We start from the raw sequence: 19505 nt of genomic DNA, 5'->3' as shown, positions 1-19505 counted from the left end.
GGTCTGATCCAGTTGAGTTAGTTTAATGTGTCCCCCCCCGACTGCAATCATTTCCCCACTGAACTAAAGTAACCATTCAAACAGGGCCTCGACGAGCACTTGACTGTTCAGTAAAGCTGGGCGATAACCTTATATATTACCATACCATTAGCACTACTACTACTACTACTTTGAATGTTGTTACTATCAATTGTACCATTAGCAAATGTATTTCCTTTAAACTTCACATTTCTCTAGTAGGCTATTTATTGTGATTATCCGTGTCAGTAAATTGGTTGTGGTAATGATCGTCGGTGTCGATCATTTTCGTCCCAGCTCTACTGCTCATCTATTCACACTCAAACCAATCTCCTGCTAGCTTATTGCTTTCTTTTCAACACAATGCTGATCTTCTGGGATGAGCCACCTGACAGAAGGCGCAGCCTGAACGCTACAGAGTTACAACCCTCCTACAGTATGCCACAATTATGTGTTTGTGAAAGCTCACAATGTCCCCAACTGTTTCAATGTTTAGGTATTCTCAGAAAGGGAAGGTACTTTCTGAAACGTGCTATTGCTTGGTGTAGACGAAGAGCATAACGCGTGATGTGAACGCTCAGACGGCGAGGAAACCACCATACTTAACACCTCAACAGAGACAGGGTTCACAAGAAAAACAACAGAAAGGAGGGCTATCAAGGGTTTGATGAGTGAAAATGTTTTTTTTCAAGCTATACTGTATTCCATTGAAAATTCTAGTTCATTTCAATAACTAGGATTGGTATCCAGAATAACTCTTCAAGCAGGAAAACAGACCTCCAAGAGGTGGAAGAATGAGGGGGATGAACCAACACTCAATCCAAAACTAACCCCGGGCCAGCCCCTAGGGTGCCGCTTGGAGTGCCTCTGTAGTCACTTGTTGCAGACAAAACATCAAGGGTCACCCTCACAGGGTAGGATTTGGAATAAGGCAACGACAGATCTTCCTTCCCACAGTGCTGTGCGGAGGCGGCATGGTTCTCTTGAGGCCCTGCTCTCTTGACATCACCCTCCAGCAGCACCATGTGAGTGTCCCTGCAGTAGCAGAACAAACCCAAGCAGCACATTTCCAGCAGAGCAGAGCACAACAGGCTGGCCAGGCGGCTCAGGGCTTCCAGACAGGTTCCCAGGGCAGGGGGTCAGGGCTCACGGGATTCCAGACAGGTTCCCAGGGCAGGGGGTCAGGACTCACAGGATTCCAGACAGGTTCCCAGGGCAGGGCTCACAGGATTCCAGACAGGTTCCCAGGGCAGGGGGGCAGGGCTCACAGGATTCCAGACAGGTCCCCAGGGCAGGGGGTCAGGCCATGCTGTGGGGCTTAAGAGCAGCCTTTAATGAGAACACTAATCTGCCACTGACATTACCATACCTGGAGAACCACTGGAGCCTCAGTCAGCCCTCACTGGAGGGGTGAGGACCAGGGGAGGGTAGGTGAAGGCCAGGGGTCATGGGGAGAGGGCCAGGGGTGAGGGCAAGCCAGACGAGGGGTGGAAGGGGGTGCAGGGTTTTGCCAGTGAGGTTTACACAGGTACAGAAGGCTTAAATGTTCAGATGAAGACTCCAGAGGGAGAACGACAAAAACTCATTGAGACTATTGTAATAGTCAAGCAGCTTTTACTCTGACCTCCCTAACACCTTACATTTTCCACTCTGTGAGCTAGCAACTCAAACCTTTAAATGTTTATATGAACAAAAAAACATTTTGAAGCGCAGAAAAAAAAAAAAAAAAAGATTCAAATATGTCAAAGTGATCAAAGACAGCCAATGGAATTTGGCCGTTCTAACATACAGTGGCCAATATGTGGTCTGTTTCTAATATGATGATTATTCAACAAGCCAGATCAGCTCTCAGCAGGCCTAAATTAACCACAGCTTTAAAAGGTAGGCCTGTAAACACCCTCCCTGTTTAGGGCACTGCATCTTAAGACCTGGGGGAAGGAACCATTGTCGGGTGTGTGTTACAGATCATGCCACACACCAATGTATATTAACATTGCCAAACGTATGTGCTCATCAAACATCTAATTCCAAAATCATGGGCATTAATAGGGAGTTGGTCCCCCCTTAGCTGCTATAACAGCCTCCACTCGTCTGGGAAGGCTTTCCACTAGATGTTGGAACATTGCTTCCATTCAGCCACGAGTATTAGTGAGGTCGGGCACTGATGTTGGGCGATAAGGCCTGGCTCGCATTCAGCGTTCCAAAGGTGTTCGATGGGGTTGAGGTCAGGGCTCTGTGCAGGCCAGTCAAGTTCTTCCACACCAATCTCGACAAATAATTTCTCTATGGACTTCACTTTGTGCACAGGGGCATTGTCATGCTGAACCAGGGAAGGGCCTTCCCCGAACTGTTGCCACAAAGTTGGAAGCACATAATCGTCATGAACAGGCTTCCCCAACTGGCAGGCCGTGGGCCGAATTTGGCCCGCTGTGTTTTTACTGGTGTAGAATTTTCGTTGTTGGACATAAAATACTGTAAAGACACCAGGAAATCATCTCCAAGTGATTTTCATTAAAAAAAACAATCTGTTTCCAAGTATTCCCACAAGAGAGAGACAAAAAGTAGGCAAGGTTTGAAATGATTGTTTTAGTCAAATATATATATTTGATCTTCTTGCGGTCAATTTAAAGTCTACAAATGATTTGTAATTATGTTCCGGTCCCCCGACCATCCGCTCAAGAAATAAAAATCGGCCCACAACTGGATCTAGTTTATGATCCCTGGTCTAATTGTCATTGTATGCTGTAGCGTTAATATTTCCCTTCACTGGAACTAAGGGGGCCCGAACCATGAAAAACAGCCCCAGACAATTATTCCTCCTCCACCAAAATTCCCAGTTGGCACTACACATTTAGGTAGGTGGTGTTCTCCTGGCATTCGCCAAACCCAGATTCGTCCGTCGGACTGCCAGATGGTGAAGCATGATTCATCACGCCAGAGAATGCGTTTCCACTGCTCAAGTCCAATGGTGGTGAACTTTACACCCCTCCAGCAGATGCTTGGCATTGCACATGGTGATCTTAGGCTTGTGTGCAGCCCTTTGGCCATGGAAATCCATTTCATGAAGCTCCAGATGAACAGTTATTGTGCTGATGTTGCTTCCAGAGGCAGATTGGAACTCTGTAGTTAGTGTTGCAACCGAAGGCAGACTATTTTTACACGCTACATGCTTCAGCACTCGGCGGATCCGTTCTGTAAGCTTGTGTGGCCTACCACTTTGAGGCTGAGCCGTTGCTGCTCCTAAACGTTTCCACTTCACAATAACAGTACTTACAGTTGACCGGGGCAGCTCTAGCAGGACAGAAATGTGACGAACTGAATTGTTGGAAAGGTGGCATCCTTTGACGTGCCATGTTGAAGATCACTGAGTTCTTCTACTGACTACTTGTCTATGGAGAGTGCATGGCTGTGTGCTCGATTTTATACACCTGTCAGCAACGTGTGTGGCTCATATAGTCAAATACTCTAATTTGAAGGAGTGTCCACATACTTTTGGCAAATGTAGTGCATGTTCAAGGGAAGACCATGCTGCATGTAATTTATTTACTCAGCATCACACTACTTACACCCGTTGTTAAAGGTCACTGCAAACAGAAAGGAGACAAGGTTAGCTTGAGGTTAGTTCCCTCGTCAGTTACCAGTAATGGTTTGTCATCCTTGGACATCCAGTACATGTGGTTTTGTAGATACTGGGGTTCCGCTGTATTCTTGAAGTGCTACATGAATGCTACATTAGCCTAGTTTAGGGCATAAATGTGTGTGGCTGGTAGCCTAGCGGTTACTGTAAGTCACTCTGGATAAGAGTATCTTCTGTGTGTGATGCCCACATGGGAGGGCTGCTGTCTGAAATGGTCACGTTCTATGGGATATCAGTTGAACGGAGGTCTCACTCTGGATAAGAGTATCTTCTGTGTGTGATGCCCACATGGGAGGGCTGCTGTCTGAAATGGTCACATTCTATGGGATATCAGTTGGACGGAGGTCTCATTCTGAGATAAGAGGTGGACTTCAGCAACCAGGACACGGAACAGACTGATACAACCAGGACACGGAACAGACTGATACAACCAGGACACGGAACAGACTGATACAACCAGGACACGGAACAGACTGATACAACCAGGACACGGAACAGACTGATACAACCAGGACACGGAACAGACTGATACAACCAGGACACGGAACAGACTGATACAACCAGGACACGGAACAGACTGATACAACCAGGACACGGAACAGACTGATACAACCAGGACACGGAACAGACTGATACAACCAGGACACGGAACAGACTGATACAACCAGGACACGGAACAGACTGATACAACCAGGACACGGAACAGACTGATACAACCAGGACACGGAACAGACTGATACAACCAGGACACGGAACAGACTGATACAACCAGGACACGGAACAGACTGATACAACCAGGACACGGAACAGACTGATACAACCAGGACACGGAACAGACTGATACAACCAGGACGGAACGGAACAGAACTGATACAACCAGGACACGGAACAGACTGATACAACCAGGACACGGAACAGACTGATACAACCAGGACACGGAACAGACTGATACAACCAGGGAACAGACTGATACAACCAGGACACGGAACAGACTGATACAACCCAGGACACAGGAACAGACTGATACAACCAGGACACGGAACAGACTGATACAACCAGGACACGGAACAGACTGATACAACCAGGACACGGAACAGACTGATACAACCAGGACACGGAACAGACTGATACAACCAGGACACGGAACAGACTGATACAACCAGGACACGGAACAGACTGATACAACCAGGACACGGAACAGACTGATACAACCAGGACACGGAACAGACTGATACAACCAGGACACGGAACAGACTGATACAACCAGGACATGGAACAGACTGATACAACCAGGACATGAAAAAAACCAAGCCTGACACCAGAGACGACTGAAGGAGAAGTACTCACTGTAACCCATTCCCTGGATAAAGTATTTGAAGGCCTCCGCGAGTTTACCCGGCTGTAAGACACAAACAGAAAACATCCGTTAAATGGAGCCATTTGAAATAAAACTGAATGAAGTAACAGTTGAGATATAAATCAGAAGCTTTCATCCCAAGCGACTTACAGTAATGCATACCTTCTACGTACAGGTGATGCCGCGAATCAAACTCACGGTCCTGGCAAAGCAAGCGCCATTCTCTAAACAACGGAGTTACAGAGGACCACTTACGTGTAGTTTAAGACAAACACAAAACTAGTTAATGACTCACCTGGATGACCTGAGGAAGCCCGCCACAGTCTTGCATCTATAGGGAAGTAACCAGAGCATGACCAGAGTGGAGAATCTCACAAGACAGGACCATGCCGTTAGTCAAAACACCTTAACATTCACTGGCCTATGAACACATGGAAGAATGCTGAACCTCTAAGTACCATTCAGATCGTGTGCATTACTAAAGAGCAGAACAGCAGGGACCACATAGCATTACCACTCCTAATGCTAACAACAAAAGAGTAACTGAACACACCTTAAGAAGGGTTGTTTTGGTTGGATTTAACCTCGAGTTGCATTCAACCTGTAAAGGAGAAAAGACGATGGATGAGATACAACAGCAGTTTAGACAGGGTTCAGTCTGGCCCCTCCTATTCAGAAAGGTTACGTCTAGTGACCTCAACCCCCGTCTCTATAGACTGAACACACTGTCCCTGATGGGGGTTGATACTTTGTATTGGAGTCAGACCCTCTGGCTTATTCGCTACTGTGTTGCCATGGAGATAAAGTGGGCACCCACCACTGCATCGACAGCCGGGGACGTGTCACCAACCACCAGCAGAGAAGTGCATCTGGATGGAGAGACAGGAGGGAAAACCGGTTAAGGGCTGTTCTAAACGCACAACGCAACGCGGAGTGTCTGGACACAGCCCTTAGCCGTGGTATATTGGTCAGATACCACAAACCGCCCGAGGTGCCTTATTGCTATATAAAAACTGGTTACTAACGTAATTATAGCAGTAAAAATACTTTTTATTCTATTTGTACCTGTGGAATATGGTCTGATATACCACAGCTGTCAGCCAAATCAGCATTCAGGGCTCGAACCAGTCAATTTATAAAAAACAACAACTCACATACAAAACATACAGTCCATAGGCAATAAGACGGAGCTGCAGTAATACAGTCTGCAGCATGTTTACATACGTCAGTGTGTTCACCGGGTCGTCAGTCAGACCGATGACAGGCCTCTCAATCTCCAAGTCCCGACGGCTGTCATAACAAATAGATGAACCAAATCAACCCATCTAGAATTTCTACCCAAAATGGACAGCCAGTTATTCTTGGGGTTCTATGTACAGTACTGTACCTGTTGTAGGCATTGCAGAAGAGGGCCAGGTTTTCCTGGTTGATATCCTGGGCGATGTGCAGTCGATACGTCTGGGTGATCTCCTGGTTGTCAGACAGCTCATCCTGAGGGGGCAAAGATTGTTACATCACTTTCAACCACCCACCGTATTCAGCCAGTATGCTCTGCCCCTGGACAGGGCTATCAAGACCTTTCAACCACCCACAGTATTCAGCCAGTATGCTCTGCCCCTGGACAGGGCTATCAAGACCTTTCAACCACCCACTGTATTCAGCCAGTATGCTCTGCCCCTGGACAGGGCTATCAAGACCTTTCAACCACCCACTGTATTCAGCCAGTATGCTCTGCCCCTGGACAGGGCTATCAAGACCTTTCAAACAGACTCGCCAGAAACAGATCCTTAACTAAACCATTAACTTATTCTGGAGATGAAATATCAGTTTGCACGTCAGAAAAGTCTGCATAGCCCTTTCCCTCTGTCCCATCCCAGAGTCTCCCACCCCTCCAGACAGCCCTCTGACTCACATCACTGAAGTGGTGGGCCATCACTATGTCCACCAGGTTGCTGGTCCAGCCGGACATCTAAAACAAAGAACAAATAATTACGTTCCAAGGTGCCAATCTAGTATGACTCTAAAATGCATAGAAATGTGTGTGTGTGTGTGGGCACATTCTTACCTTGGAGGCAGCCCAGTCCATCCAGCCCTTTGCACATGGGTCCACATTGATGAGGACCAGACCTTCGACCAGGGCCGGCTCATTGAGCTGAAGACAGAGGATAGGGGGTTACTGTACTGACCGTACTGTGTGGAACATAGAGGACCAAAGGAGTCACAGACAGGGCCCAGCAGCAGAGGAAGCAGGGCAGCACACACATGTAGAGTTAAGTGCCTTTCTCAAGGGCACAGACAGATTTCCCCCCCTAGTCGGTATCGGGGTTTCGAACCAGCGACCTCTCGGTTTTAACCGCTAGGCTACCTGCCGCATGCAGGACTGGTGGAACAGTTCTGCTGCCAGCATGCCAATTACACGCTTCCTCAAAAACTTAAGACATCTTTGGCGAAGTCTTGTGTGACAACCACATATTTTCGAGTTGCCTTTTACAGTCCCCAACACAAGGTGCATCTGTGTAATGACCATGCCGTTTAATCAGCTTCTTGATATGCCACACCTGTCAGGTGGATGGATTATATTGGCAAAGGAGAAATGCTCACTAACTAAGGTATGTAAACAATTAAGCATTTTGGAATGGTATGGTAAATTCTACTTCAGCTCATGAAACAATATGTTGCGTTTATATTTCGTCTATATTTTTTTTGTGAACCCAACGCGCCGTTTCTCTAGAGAGAAATTTAATCAAGTCAAGAACTACGTGGGGTGCTGCGTTATGGTAATTAACTGCAATGACCATATTCCATTGCGTCTGTTTTCTCTGGCTGGGACCGAGATGGATACACTTTTACACCGGCGACATTACACACAGACCGCATAAGAAATTAATGTACACAACAAGAGAGGAAGAGAGTTTGTGAAAGTATGCCCTTATATGTTGAAGAAGTAGTAAAATGATTTTGTTAGTGGAGATCGATAGAGACTGCTCTGTTCATCCTTGTTCAGCCCAGTTATTATTGAAGACAGAGGACAGACGGAGTAGTGCAGATGCTAGCAGATACCATAGATTTCCAGTCATTACGCTAGCTAGCACTGTCTCGCGAAACTACCTCAAACTTCCTTCATACTGGACACAGAGACGCAAAAAAATGGCATCCACACGTTCATTTGACTCTGCGGAAGCAGATAAAAGTCATCATTGCCAAAATCTCAAATGATCCCTGTAAAGACCTTTGTCTTAACAAATGATCCCTGTAAAGACCTTTGTCTTAACAAATGATCCCTGTAAAGACCTTTGTCTTAACAAATTATCTTGTTATATGTTTGGAAACAAGCAGGGTGCGCAGGAGTTCATGTGGTATATGGAGGACTAGGAGGACTGGGGACTTACAGCCAGTCTGGACAGGATGTAGGCTCCAGCGCCAACTCCAATCCCAATCACACTGTTCACCCTGGGGAAAGGGGAGAGAAAAATACAAGCCGCAATGAAGATGTAACAACAATTAAAAAGTCAATAAACAACAGTGTAAGAGGTAGTTATGGAAACCATAGACAATATAGGGTTCTACATCCATGATGGAAACACTGCAGGAGAACTTACTTCAGCTGAGTCATGACAGACGGCAGCATCTCAGACAGCTCATCCATGGTAGGGTACTGGTACCTGGGACAGACAGACATATAGGTTTGTAGGGTACTGGTACCTGGGACAAACAGACATATAGGTTTGTAGGGTACTGGTACCTGGGACAGACAGACATATAGGTTTGTAGGGTACTGGTACCTGGGACAGACAGACATATAGGTTTGTAGGGTACTGGTACCTGGGACAGACAGACATATAGGTTTGTAGGGTAGTGGTACCTGGGACAGACAGACATATAGGTTTGTAGGGTACTGGTACCTGGGACAGACAGACATATAGGTTTGTAGGGTAGTGGTACCTAGGGGACTGGTACCTGGGACAAACAGACAGACTGGTACCTTAGGTTTGTAGGGTACTGGTACCTGGGACAGACAGACATATAGGTTTGTAGGGTACTGGTACCTGGGACAGACAGACATATAGGTTTGTAGGGTACTGGTACCTGGGACAGACAGAAATATAGGTTTGTAGGGTACTGGTACCTGGACATATAGGTTTGTAGGGTACTGGTACCTGGGACAGACATATAGGTTTGTAGGGTACTGGTACCTGGGACAGACAGACATATAGGTTTGTAGGGTACTGGTACCTGGGACAGACAGACATATTAGGTTTGTAGGGTACTGGTACCTGGGACAGACAGAGACAGACAGACATATAGGTTTGTAGGGTACTGGTACCTGGGACAGACAGACAGACATATAGGTTTGTAGGGTACTGGTACCTGGGACAGACAGACAGACACCTGGGACAGACAGACATAGGTTTGTACCTGGGTACAGACAGACATATAGGTTTGGGACAGACAGACAGACATATAGGTTTGGTTTGTACCTGGGACAGACAGACAGACATATAGGTTTGTAGGGTACTGGTACCTGGGACAGACAGACATATAGGTTTGTAGGGTACTGGTACCTGGGACAGACAGACATATAGGTTTGTAGGGTAGTGGTACCTGGGACAGACAGACATTAGGTTTGTAGGGTACTGGTACCTGGGACAGACAGACAGACATATAGGTTTGTAGGGTACTGGTACCTGGGACAGACAGAAATATAGGTTTGTAGGGTACTGGTACCTGGGACAGACAGAAATATAGGTTTGTAGGGTACTGGTACCTGGGACAGACAGACATATAGGTTTGTAGGGTACTGGTACCTGGGACAGACAGACAGACATATAGGTTTGTAGGGTACTGGTACCTGGGACAGACATATAGGTTTGTAGGGTACTGGTACCTGGGACAGACAGACAGACATATAGGTTTGTAGGGTAGTGGTACCTGGGACAGACAGACAGACATATAGGTTTGTAGGGTAGTGGTACCTGGGACAGACAGACATATAGGTTTGTAGGGTAGTGGTACCTGGGACAGACAGACATATAGGTTTGTAGGGTACTGGTACCTGGGACAAACAGACAGACATATAGGTTTGTAGGGTACTGGTACCTGGGACAGACAGACAGACATATAGGTTTGTAGGGTACTGGTACCTGGGACAGACAGACATATAGGTTTGTAGGGTACTGGTACCTGGGACGGACAGACAGACATATAGGTTTGTAGGGTACTGGTACCTGGGACAGACAGACAGACATATAGGTTTGTAGGGTACTGGTACCTGGGACAGACAGACATATAGCTTTGTAGGGTACTGGTACCTGGGACAGACAGACATATAGCTTTGTAGGGTACTGGTACCTGGGACAGACAGACAGCGGTAGGACCAGGATCACTGAGGTACAACAGGTCTGCCTTGGTGAGGTAACTGGCACTAGTTATTTAAAACAGACTCTCTGTTTAGTTTTTTAAAATGGACTGACGACCAGAGACACTACCAGACACCTGGAGCAGCACACCATCCTATCAAGTTGATGAAAGTCCAAAGCCATGTCATGTTCTGGCCAGCCGTGTGACTCCTGGTCTGAAATGGTCCTTTCACTCACACAGAGGAAGGGGAGGCGGGGCCAGGGGAAGGGGAGGCGGGGTGCAGCCAGAGGACCTCATGGTTTACTCTGGCGACATAGCCACCATTTATTCAGGTCTACAATATCAATCATGACTGTGTTGATACTTGTGGTGATATTATTACATGATGTTGAGGATGATGACTTGAGTGAACTGGCCTCTTACCCTGTGGGGAATGGGGGAGCACCCTCCTGCTGTCCTGGGGCGTCCACGTGAACCACAGCAAAGTGGGATGTGATCTCCTGCATGTCTTCAAAGTTGAACAGGGTGTTGAAACAGGACTTATCTGCAGGGGGGGGCGCGGCAGCACTGTTTAAAGTCACATCCTACTCAAATAGACATTTAACAAAAACGACAACACTGAATGTAACATTGAGCATGTCAAGAAATCCCATCCCATACCAGTAATCAACCAAAAGAATACACTGAAACAATCAGTGTTGTTTTACAATGAGGCAGCCAACTGGTGGAGCAATCCAGTCTGACATAGTGGCTCATATCTCCAATGCTCAAGGAGATTTCTACCTTGACCCCTACAGTTTCTTGCATCTCTACAGCGTCAACTGTTCTAATGACAATTCACCCGTGATATTATGCATTTTAGTGGTGTTTGGAGAGATTTCAAAGCCTAGCTAGGCCAATGAGAGCCTGAATGTGTGTACACTCACGGTTGAGACCAATGTCATGGTAGGTGAGGATGACTGGTCTATTGCCCTTGGGGGTGCCCCTCATCGTCACGTGCAGAACACCATGGGGAGTCTCGATGTCATGCTCCTGAAACACAAGAGAGCATGGTCTGGGTCAGGGCCGGCGGTGTCTGTGGAGCTTAGAGGAGCCAGCCTTTTAGTGCCAGTCAGTCAAAACTATTCAGGTGCAGATTTGAGAAAAAAAACATGCATTATTCATTCATACACCGAGTAGGAGACATCCTTGCTGAGGAAGTGATTTTCGGTCTCCTACTGACACTTTGAAAGTCACTTCCTCAGTGAGGATGTCTCCTACTGACACTTTGAAAATCACTTCCTCAGCGAGGATGTCTCCTACTGACACTTTGAAAATCACTTCCTCAGTGAGGATGTCTCCTACTGACACTTTGAAAGTCACTTCCTCAGTGAAGATGTCTCCTACTGACACTTTGAAAGTCACTTCCTCAGTGAGGATGTCTCCTACTGACACTTTGAAAATCACTTCCTCAGCAAGTGTCAGGAGAGAGAAAATAATTTCATGATGAAAACTGGGTCCTCTTTAGCAGGTAGCCTAGAAGATGACCTAGATTGAAAACTGACTGGCTGGATCATCATGACCCATATCTCTGTGGTCACAATGACCGCTGCATGTGAGAGGCACGGCTAATGTCAGGAGGTGCTGTTGGCGCCACACCAGACGCATTTGTGCACACTGTAGTCTCTCACACCATACACGCAATGCAGATGTGTGGATAAGTAGAGGGCTCTCTACCTGTCTCGTCTCACAGATATCATCTGACGTCTGGCTAATCTAATTATGTGGGGATGGGAATCTCTGTCCGTCCACAGCACTTAGACCTGACGCTAATGCAACATTAAATGTCATTTAACAGGTCACATCTTCAAATCAAATGTTATTAGTCACATGCTCCAAATATAACAGGTGTAGTAGACCTTACAGTGTACTGCTGAATATAACAGGTGTAGTAGACCTTACAGTGAAATGCTGAATATAACAGGTGTAGTAGACCATACAGTGTACTGCTGAATACAACAGGTGTAGTAGACCTTACAGTGTAATGCTGAATATAACAGGTGTAGTAGACCTTACAGTGAAATGCTGAATATAACAGGTGTAGTAGACCTTACAGTGAAATGCTGAATATAACAGGTGTAGTAGACCTTACAGTGAAATGCTGAATATAACAGGTGTAGTAGACCTTACAGTGAAATGCTGAATATAACAGGTGTAGTAGACCTTACAGTGAAATGCTGAATATAACAGGTGTAGTAGACCTTACAGTGAAATGCTGAATATAACAGGTGTAGTAGACCTTACAGTGTAATGCTGAATATAACAGGTGTAGTAGACCTTACAGTGAAATGCTGAATATAACAGGTGTAGTAGACCTTAGTGAAATTCTTACTTAAAAGGCCTTAACCAAGAGTGCAGGTAAAAAAAATATGAATAAGAATAAGAGATAAAAGTAACAAGTAATTAAAGAGCATCAGTAAAATAACAGTATATACAGGGTGGTGCCGGTACAGAGTCAATGTGCGGGTACCGGTTAGTTGAGGTAGTATGTACATGTAGGTAGAGATAACTTCTTCCACATATGCCGTTTATGCAACACAGGAACACATCAACATCAAAAAGTTAATGAAGGCAATGCATATAGAGGTGTGATTCAGCCATATAGTTTACTACTAAGCACAGTGCTACTACAACCTAGTGTGAGGCATGTTTCTGTCTGGTAGCAATAATGGCGTGGTGGTCAGTTTTAGCGAGAAAAACCAACAAACAAGCAGAGACCCAAATATAGGAACACTACTAAACGCGTGTGCCTCTGTCAGTGTTCAGCTTCCGTCCATTGGTGCAGCTGAAAACCACAGAGGCGGCGGTTTGAGGGCCGTACTGCGTCAGAGATCTAAACTGGATGGGAGGACGCCACGCTGATACATGAGGCCCTCTCAATCAGCCACGTCACCAGAACATTGAGCAACACTCAACACCATGGGGTCTGGGAGGGGGTAGGTTAGAGATTAGGCTAAACCTGTCTTATTCAACCATGTCTGCAAAAAGCAAATACAATAGCTATACAATATGGATTGTAGTTGTTCAACCCAGGCCTGTATAAATACCTCCCTCAGCTGCGCTGACACCTGGCAGAGTCACACTCCTATCTGGGTGAGGAGGAGTATAAATAGAAGCTGTGGTTGAAGGGCTTGGCTGTGTGAAACATTGTGAGAGATGGAGGATACATGCGAGGTGCCTTCAGCCTGGTCCCTGATACAGACCCCTGTAACCCTGTTGAATATGACGACTCTGATCAAAGAGGCTTCATGAGACAGGGATTGCCACAACTGAAGGATAAAAAAATATATTTTGTAGCCTGGGGCTTTTATCTACCAGATGAAATGGAAGCCTGAGAGAAAGACAAAAAAACATAGCTTTTTCCTTCTGAAACGTCAATGACTTCAAATAGCTTCCGAGTCAATGGTGGCCTTGACCAAACAAAACAAAGCACTCAATGCTTTGAAAACAGCAGCAGTCCCAATAACTGTTTTTATGTATTCCTGGCACAAGGTTGAGCGGCTGTGCACTGCTGATATCTGGCTGGTCACAATGGAGGGGTCAGGTGATGAGGAGAGGGGACCTGCTGCAGCAGTATCCTGAGAAGAACAGGCTGCTACATCTAGATCAGGGGTCATGTGATGAGGGGACCTGCTGCAGCAGTATCCTGAGAAGAACAGGCTGCTACATCTAGATCAGGGTCAGGTGATGAGGAGAGGGGACCTGCTGCAGCAGTATCCTGAGAAGAACAGGCTGCTACATCTAGATCAGGGGTCATGTGATGAGGGGACCTGCTGCAGCAGTATCCTGAGAAGAACAGGCTGCTACATCTAGATCAGGGGTCAGGTGATGAGGAGAGGGGACCTGCTGCAGCAGTATCCTGAGAAGAACAGGCTGCTACATCTAGATCAGGGGTCATGTGATGAGGGGACCTGCTGCAGCAGTATCCTGAGAAGAACAGGCTGCTACATCTAGATCAGGGGTCATGTGATGAGAGGGGGCCTGCTGCAGCAGTATCCTGAGAAGAACAGGCTGCTACATCTAGATCAGGGGTCATGTGATGAGGAGAGGGGACCTGCTGCAGCAGTATCCTGAGAAGAACAGGCTGCTACATCTAGATCAGGGGTCATGTGATGAGGGGACCTGCTGCAGCAGTATCCTGAGAAGAACAGGCTGCTACATCTAGATCAGGGGTCATGTGATGAGGAGAGGGGACCTGCTGCAGCAGTATCCTGAGAAGAACAGGCTGCTACATCTAGATCAGGGGTCATGTGATGAGGGGACCTGCTGCAGCAGTATCCTGAGAAGAACAGGCTGCTACATCTAGATCAGGGGTCATGTGATGAGGATGAGGGGACCTGCTGCAGCAGTATCCTGAGAAGAACAGGCTGCTACATCTAGATCAGGGGTCATGTGATGAGGAGAGGGGACCTGCTGCAGCAGTATCCTGAGAAGAACAGGCTGCTACATCTAGATCAGGGGTCATGTGATGAGGAGAGGGGACCTGCTGCAGCAGTATCCTGAGAAGAACAGGCTGCTACATCTAGATCAGGGGTCATGTGATGAGGAGAGGGGACCTGCTGCAGCAGTATCCTGAGAAGAACAGGCTGCTACATCTAGATCAGGGGTCATGTGATGAGGAGAGGGGACCTGCTGCAGCAGTATCCTGAGAAGAACAGGCTGCTACATCTAGATCAGGGGTCATGTGATGAGGAGAGGGGACCTGCTGCAGCAGTATGAGGAGAGGGGACCTGCTGCAGCCTGAGAAGAACAGGCTGCTACATCTAGATCAGGGGTCATGTGATGAGGAGAGGGGACCTGCTGCAGCAGTATCCTGAGAAGAACAGGCTGCTACATCTAGATCAGGGTCATGTGATGAGGAGAGGGGACCTGCTGCAGCAGTATCCTGAGAAGAACAGGCTGCTACATCTAGATCAGGGGTCATGTGATGAGGAGAGGGGACCTGCTGCAGCAGTATCCTGAGAAGAACAGGCTGCTACATCTAGATCAGGGGTCATGTGATGAGGAGAGGGGACCTGTATGAAATGGTTATTTTCAGTCACTTTGTTTGGATAGTCCAGATAGTATGATCATCTACAGATGGACTCTGTTGACAAGCAACTGCTTGCTAAGATTACGGTTAGAATAAGGGTAAGGGTTTAGGTTAGGGTTAAGATAAGGGTTAGGATAGAGCTAGGGTTAGTAGATAGACGGACTATCCAAATAAAGTGTTAAGTTACATTTGAAAATAAGTTATTTTTTGGCTTAGTTGTGGCCAATTTGCAGTGTACAAATTATTACTATGTTCCGGCCCCCCAACTATCCACACAGACAGAAATCGTCCCTCGTCTGAATATAGTTGCCTACCACTTAGTGATGGGGGGGGGATTAAATATATTATTTTTGATGATATATTGTATCATTTTGACAATATTTTTGCGCTAGTTGGCAGTACCTCTAGTAAAAACTCACGTTTTTCCTTCATAGCTTAATCTCTAGTTTTTTTTAAATTAGGGAGCCAGTTTGTTACCAGCCCTTTTATTTCCATGACAGATCAAAACACATTTTCTCATGGCTCTCTTGTCCCTCTGCAGCAGACATATCGTGAGCAATATGTCCGGAACCATCGAATCGAGTTGCAGTACATATAGAATAGTGAGGTCACTGGCAATTCCCATCCCTACTACCCTTGGTCTAGATCGTGTCATTCAGAGAGCACTGCAAGTTTGGACCCATTTCTCAAAGGGGCATGTGGATCTGAGGTGGCATTTGAGGGGGTTTGAGGTGTAAACAATAGTCATACTATGTTTGTTTTGATGAAGCCTAAAAGTTAGTATTCATTGGTAAAAGCCTAACATTCACCCCCTCTGAACGACAACAAAGACAGACCTAGAGGAAGCACTTCATACGGAACCAGTTAAAAGAGAAAAGCTGAACACTATCGGTTACCACGACAACACGGATCCTGCTTTTCCATATTAGAGAGAGAAAAGCAACATGGCAATAATCATGGTCGGTGGTGTTTTGTAGAGCCACTTTATGCTAAATGAGGAAGAAGGATTCAAGGATGGTTCAGCAGCAGCAGAGGCAGATGTTCTGATAAACATTCAAGCGTTTTCCACCACCATTACCAGCAACCTTGTTGACCAACTCCCAGAATACTCTGGGACCTTTGGCAACCATCCTATTGAAACCTATTATTCAGCCAAGGGCATCTACAAAGGACAGTTTGCATTTACGAGGTTTCATCTGTTACAAAGATGTTTAAAGATCTCGACAAACAGAAAGGAACACAATTGGATCCCAGCTAGATTCCGATGTGATGCTGCTAATCCTATTGGACGTCATGCAAAAAGACACATCCATTCAACATGGAAAGGTACCACAAGAGTTTAAACATGCCAGAGTTGTTCCTTTATACAAGAAAGGAAGCCAAGTTGAACAAGGGACCTACAGACCAGTGTCAATCTTCAGTGTCTTGTCAAATGTTTTAGGAAGAGCACTCCATGAACAGATCATAAAGTACATGATGACCATAACATTGTATATGTCCTTCAGTCTGGGTTTTACACAATCCTATTCTACTGACACGTGTTTGCTATACTTGACAGATTTTATCAAGCATGAAATTGAATTCACACAAAGTGCAACTTCTGTGCTATGCTCATGCTTGACATACAAAAAGCATTTGATACTGTGAACCATGATATTTAGTTGTACCAACTGAACAGAATTGGTTTTGGCAACAGCTCCTTGTTATGGGTGACGTCGTACCTAGCTGATAGGATCCAAAGGGTGGATGTGGGCAGGACACCATCTGACGCAAAGGAGATAAACTGTGATGTACCCCTGGGGAGCATTTTGGGGTCCTCGATTTGTTACTCTACCTAAATGACATGGACTCTGCCTGTTCATGCCCTCTGTTCCTGTATGTGGATGATGCTGCCCTCTTGGTTTCACATTAGGAAAAGGAGACAATTGAAAAGAACCTAAGCAGCCAACTGACCACAGTCAGTAAGTGGTTATCCGACAACATTCTCTGCATTTAGGGAAGACAGAATGTATCCTGTTTGGTTCCAAACACAAAGTGAGAAACTCTTCCAACTTCTCAGTCAAGTGTAATGGTGTAGAGGTGAAGGAAAAATGCTCTGGGATATGAACTAGACCAACACATGACAGGTGAACTCATGGCTCTGAAGGTCATTTGGAAGGTTCACTCCAGGAAAAAGTTCCTGGCAAAAGGTAGCCAAGTTCCTGGACACAGAGACTAAGAGGACCCTGGCAACATCTCTGAAACAGTGCCACTATGACTATGTTTGTATCTCATTGTTCAATGCCATAACCCTAAAATCTGAAGGACAAATTTCAAAACACACCAAAACAAACTAATGAGAATTATACTCAAGCTCAGCCCTAAGACACATATTGATCCTAATCATTCAGGAAAATTAACTGGCTTCCAGTTGATCTCGAACGGGTTTTTAAAAGTTATACGTGACCTCACCCCCCCAGTTACCTGTCTGGATATTTTAATTTAATTTCATTCAATTTCTCTCACAGCCATCACATCAGATTCCGTGTTGTCACTATCAGACCGCTGAGCTCTTTGCCTTAACACTGGTGCAGAGGAACGGAATGGTGTACCAAACCATAACAAAACCATACCTAACCCATTGTGTGGTAGGAGTCTGTGTTTTAGTCTAGGCAGGACCACACTGAACGCAGTCCACACAGTGGAACCAGGTAGTGACTCAACAAGCAAGCGAAGCGTCCATTTAAAAAATAAATATGGTCCCAGCTGGTGGTTAGGCTAATCTCTCCCTCACTCACACAGACATGCTGCATAAAATACACAGCCAGTAGGACTGGAAAACAAGCGGTGTCATATTCCATCTCTGCAACCACAGGGAATGAAGAGATGGAGGACTATCTTTGAGAGGAGACCTTCCCTTTTCCTCAAACCCCCCCCCCCCCCAGAGCTAAACCCCACCGCCCCCAGAGCTAAACCCCACCGCCCCCAGAGCTAAACCCCACCGCCCCCAGAGCTAAACCCCACCGCCCCCAGAGCTAAACGCCACGCCCCCAGAGCTAAACCCCACCCCCAAGAGCTAAACCCCACGCCCGAGGGCTAAACCCCACGCCCCCAAGGCTAAACCCCACCCCCCAAGGCTAAACCCCAACACTAAACCCAACCCCCAGGACTAAACCCCACACTCACTCCACTGGATGGGGTAAACAATGCAGTCTCTGTACTCTCCCACCTTAGCAATGCCTTCCACTTGGTAGACAGACGCCTGTCACATTTCCCTCAGTCTGATTGATATTCTCAAGGCCCCTGACAGTGACAAACCCTTTACCTGCCTGGTGTATTGATACACTGACAACACTCAGTGTATCAATACACTGTTCATTCGCCTTTCGCTGGATCGGCAGCAGTAAGAGGGTGAATAAAACACACAGAGAGACAGACAAAGACAGATGCATTATCTCTTCGTCACGAACACAACATAGGTCACACTCATTAGCACAAATATGCTCAGCAGGTTTTGTGTTTCCTCAGTCATACGCTTGCCCACATCACCACACTGCCTAACACTTACTTTCCCATGCCATAGAGATTACACCCCCGAGAAACAACCCAGAGAAATCAAACACACTGCTGCTCAGGGTCAGAGCTCAAGCAACAGGCAGGCCACGGAGGGTGACTGGCGATGCTATCAGCAATGAATACAACCCCACACAAATCTAACAGAGTCTCTCACTCACCACCACAGCAATGGCCGAACAGGCAATGGCAATCTGGTTGAGGTCCATAACGGCTGTCATTTTGTCAGCCAGAGAAAGGAGAGAAGAGTGCTGTCTGTCCCTGTGTTGTCTGTGAAAGGGGCGGTAGTGGCGGAGAGATGACGGCGGAGAAGGGGGCAGCGACAGAACGGAGAGCCCACAAGGAACGACTGAAATTTCTTCAATAGCAGCAGCTGGTCCCATCAAAAGATGGGAGGAGAATGTGTGAGAGGGGGAGGGAGAGATGGAGAGAGACTGAGGGATTGGAAAGGCGATGTGAATGGAAGCTCGAGAGAGAGACGTAGAGGAAGAAGGGGGAGGGAGTGTGCTTCT

The 19505-nt window shown here is 46.5% G+C and overlaps 1 protein-coding gene across 4 annotated transcripts in view; it reads right to left on the bottom strand.

Moving 5' to 3' along the window:
• The window catches only part of LOC115101956 (protein NDRG3-like), a 60964-nt gene that overhangs the window by 5018 nt on the left and 36441 nt on the right, over nt 1-19505 (bottom strand). For 3 of the 4 annotated variants that reach the window (XM_029621418.2, XM_065005245.1, XM_065005246.1), the window contains 12 exons: nt 11297-11402; nt 10794-10914; nt 8612-8674; nt 8402-8462; nt 7078-7164; nt 6925-6981; nt 6400-6503; nt 6237-6302; nt 5830-5881; nt 5566-5613; nt 5308-5343; nt 5003-5054 (listed from right to left, as the gene is read on the bottom strand). In XM_029621418.2, coding sequence (XP_029477278.1) covers nt 5003-5054; nt 5308-5343; nt 5566-5613; nt 5830-5881; nt 6237-6302; nt 6400-6503; nt 6925-6981; nt 7078-7164; nt 8402-8462; nt 8612-8674; nt 10794-10914; nt 11297-11402 — 853 coding nt within the window. Of the gene's footprint in view, nt 1-5002; nt 5055-5307; nt 5344-5565; nt 5614-5829; nt 5882-6236; nt 6303-6399; nt 6504-6924; nt 6982-7077; nt 7165-8401; nt 8463-8611; nt 8675-10793; nt 10915-11296; nt 11403-19154; nt 19276-19505 lie in introns of those variants that run through there. The other variant, XM_029621416.2, reaches the window with a different exon arrangement.

This window comes from Oncorhynchus nerka, linkage group LG20 (assembly GCF_034236695.1).
Source record: "Oncorhynchus nerka isolate Pitt River linkage group LG20, Oner_Uvic_2.0, whole genome shotgun sequence".
Lineage (NCBI taxonomy): Eukaryota > Metazoa > Chordata > Actinopteri > Salmoniformes > Salmonidae > Oncorhynchus > Oncorhynchus nerka.
The sequence above is the reverse complement of the archived record's forward strand: the minus strand, read 5'-3'. Positions and strand labels throughout refer to the sequence as shown.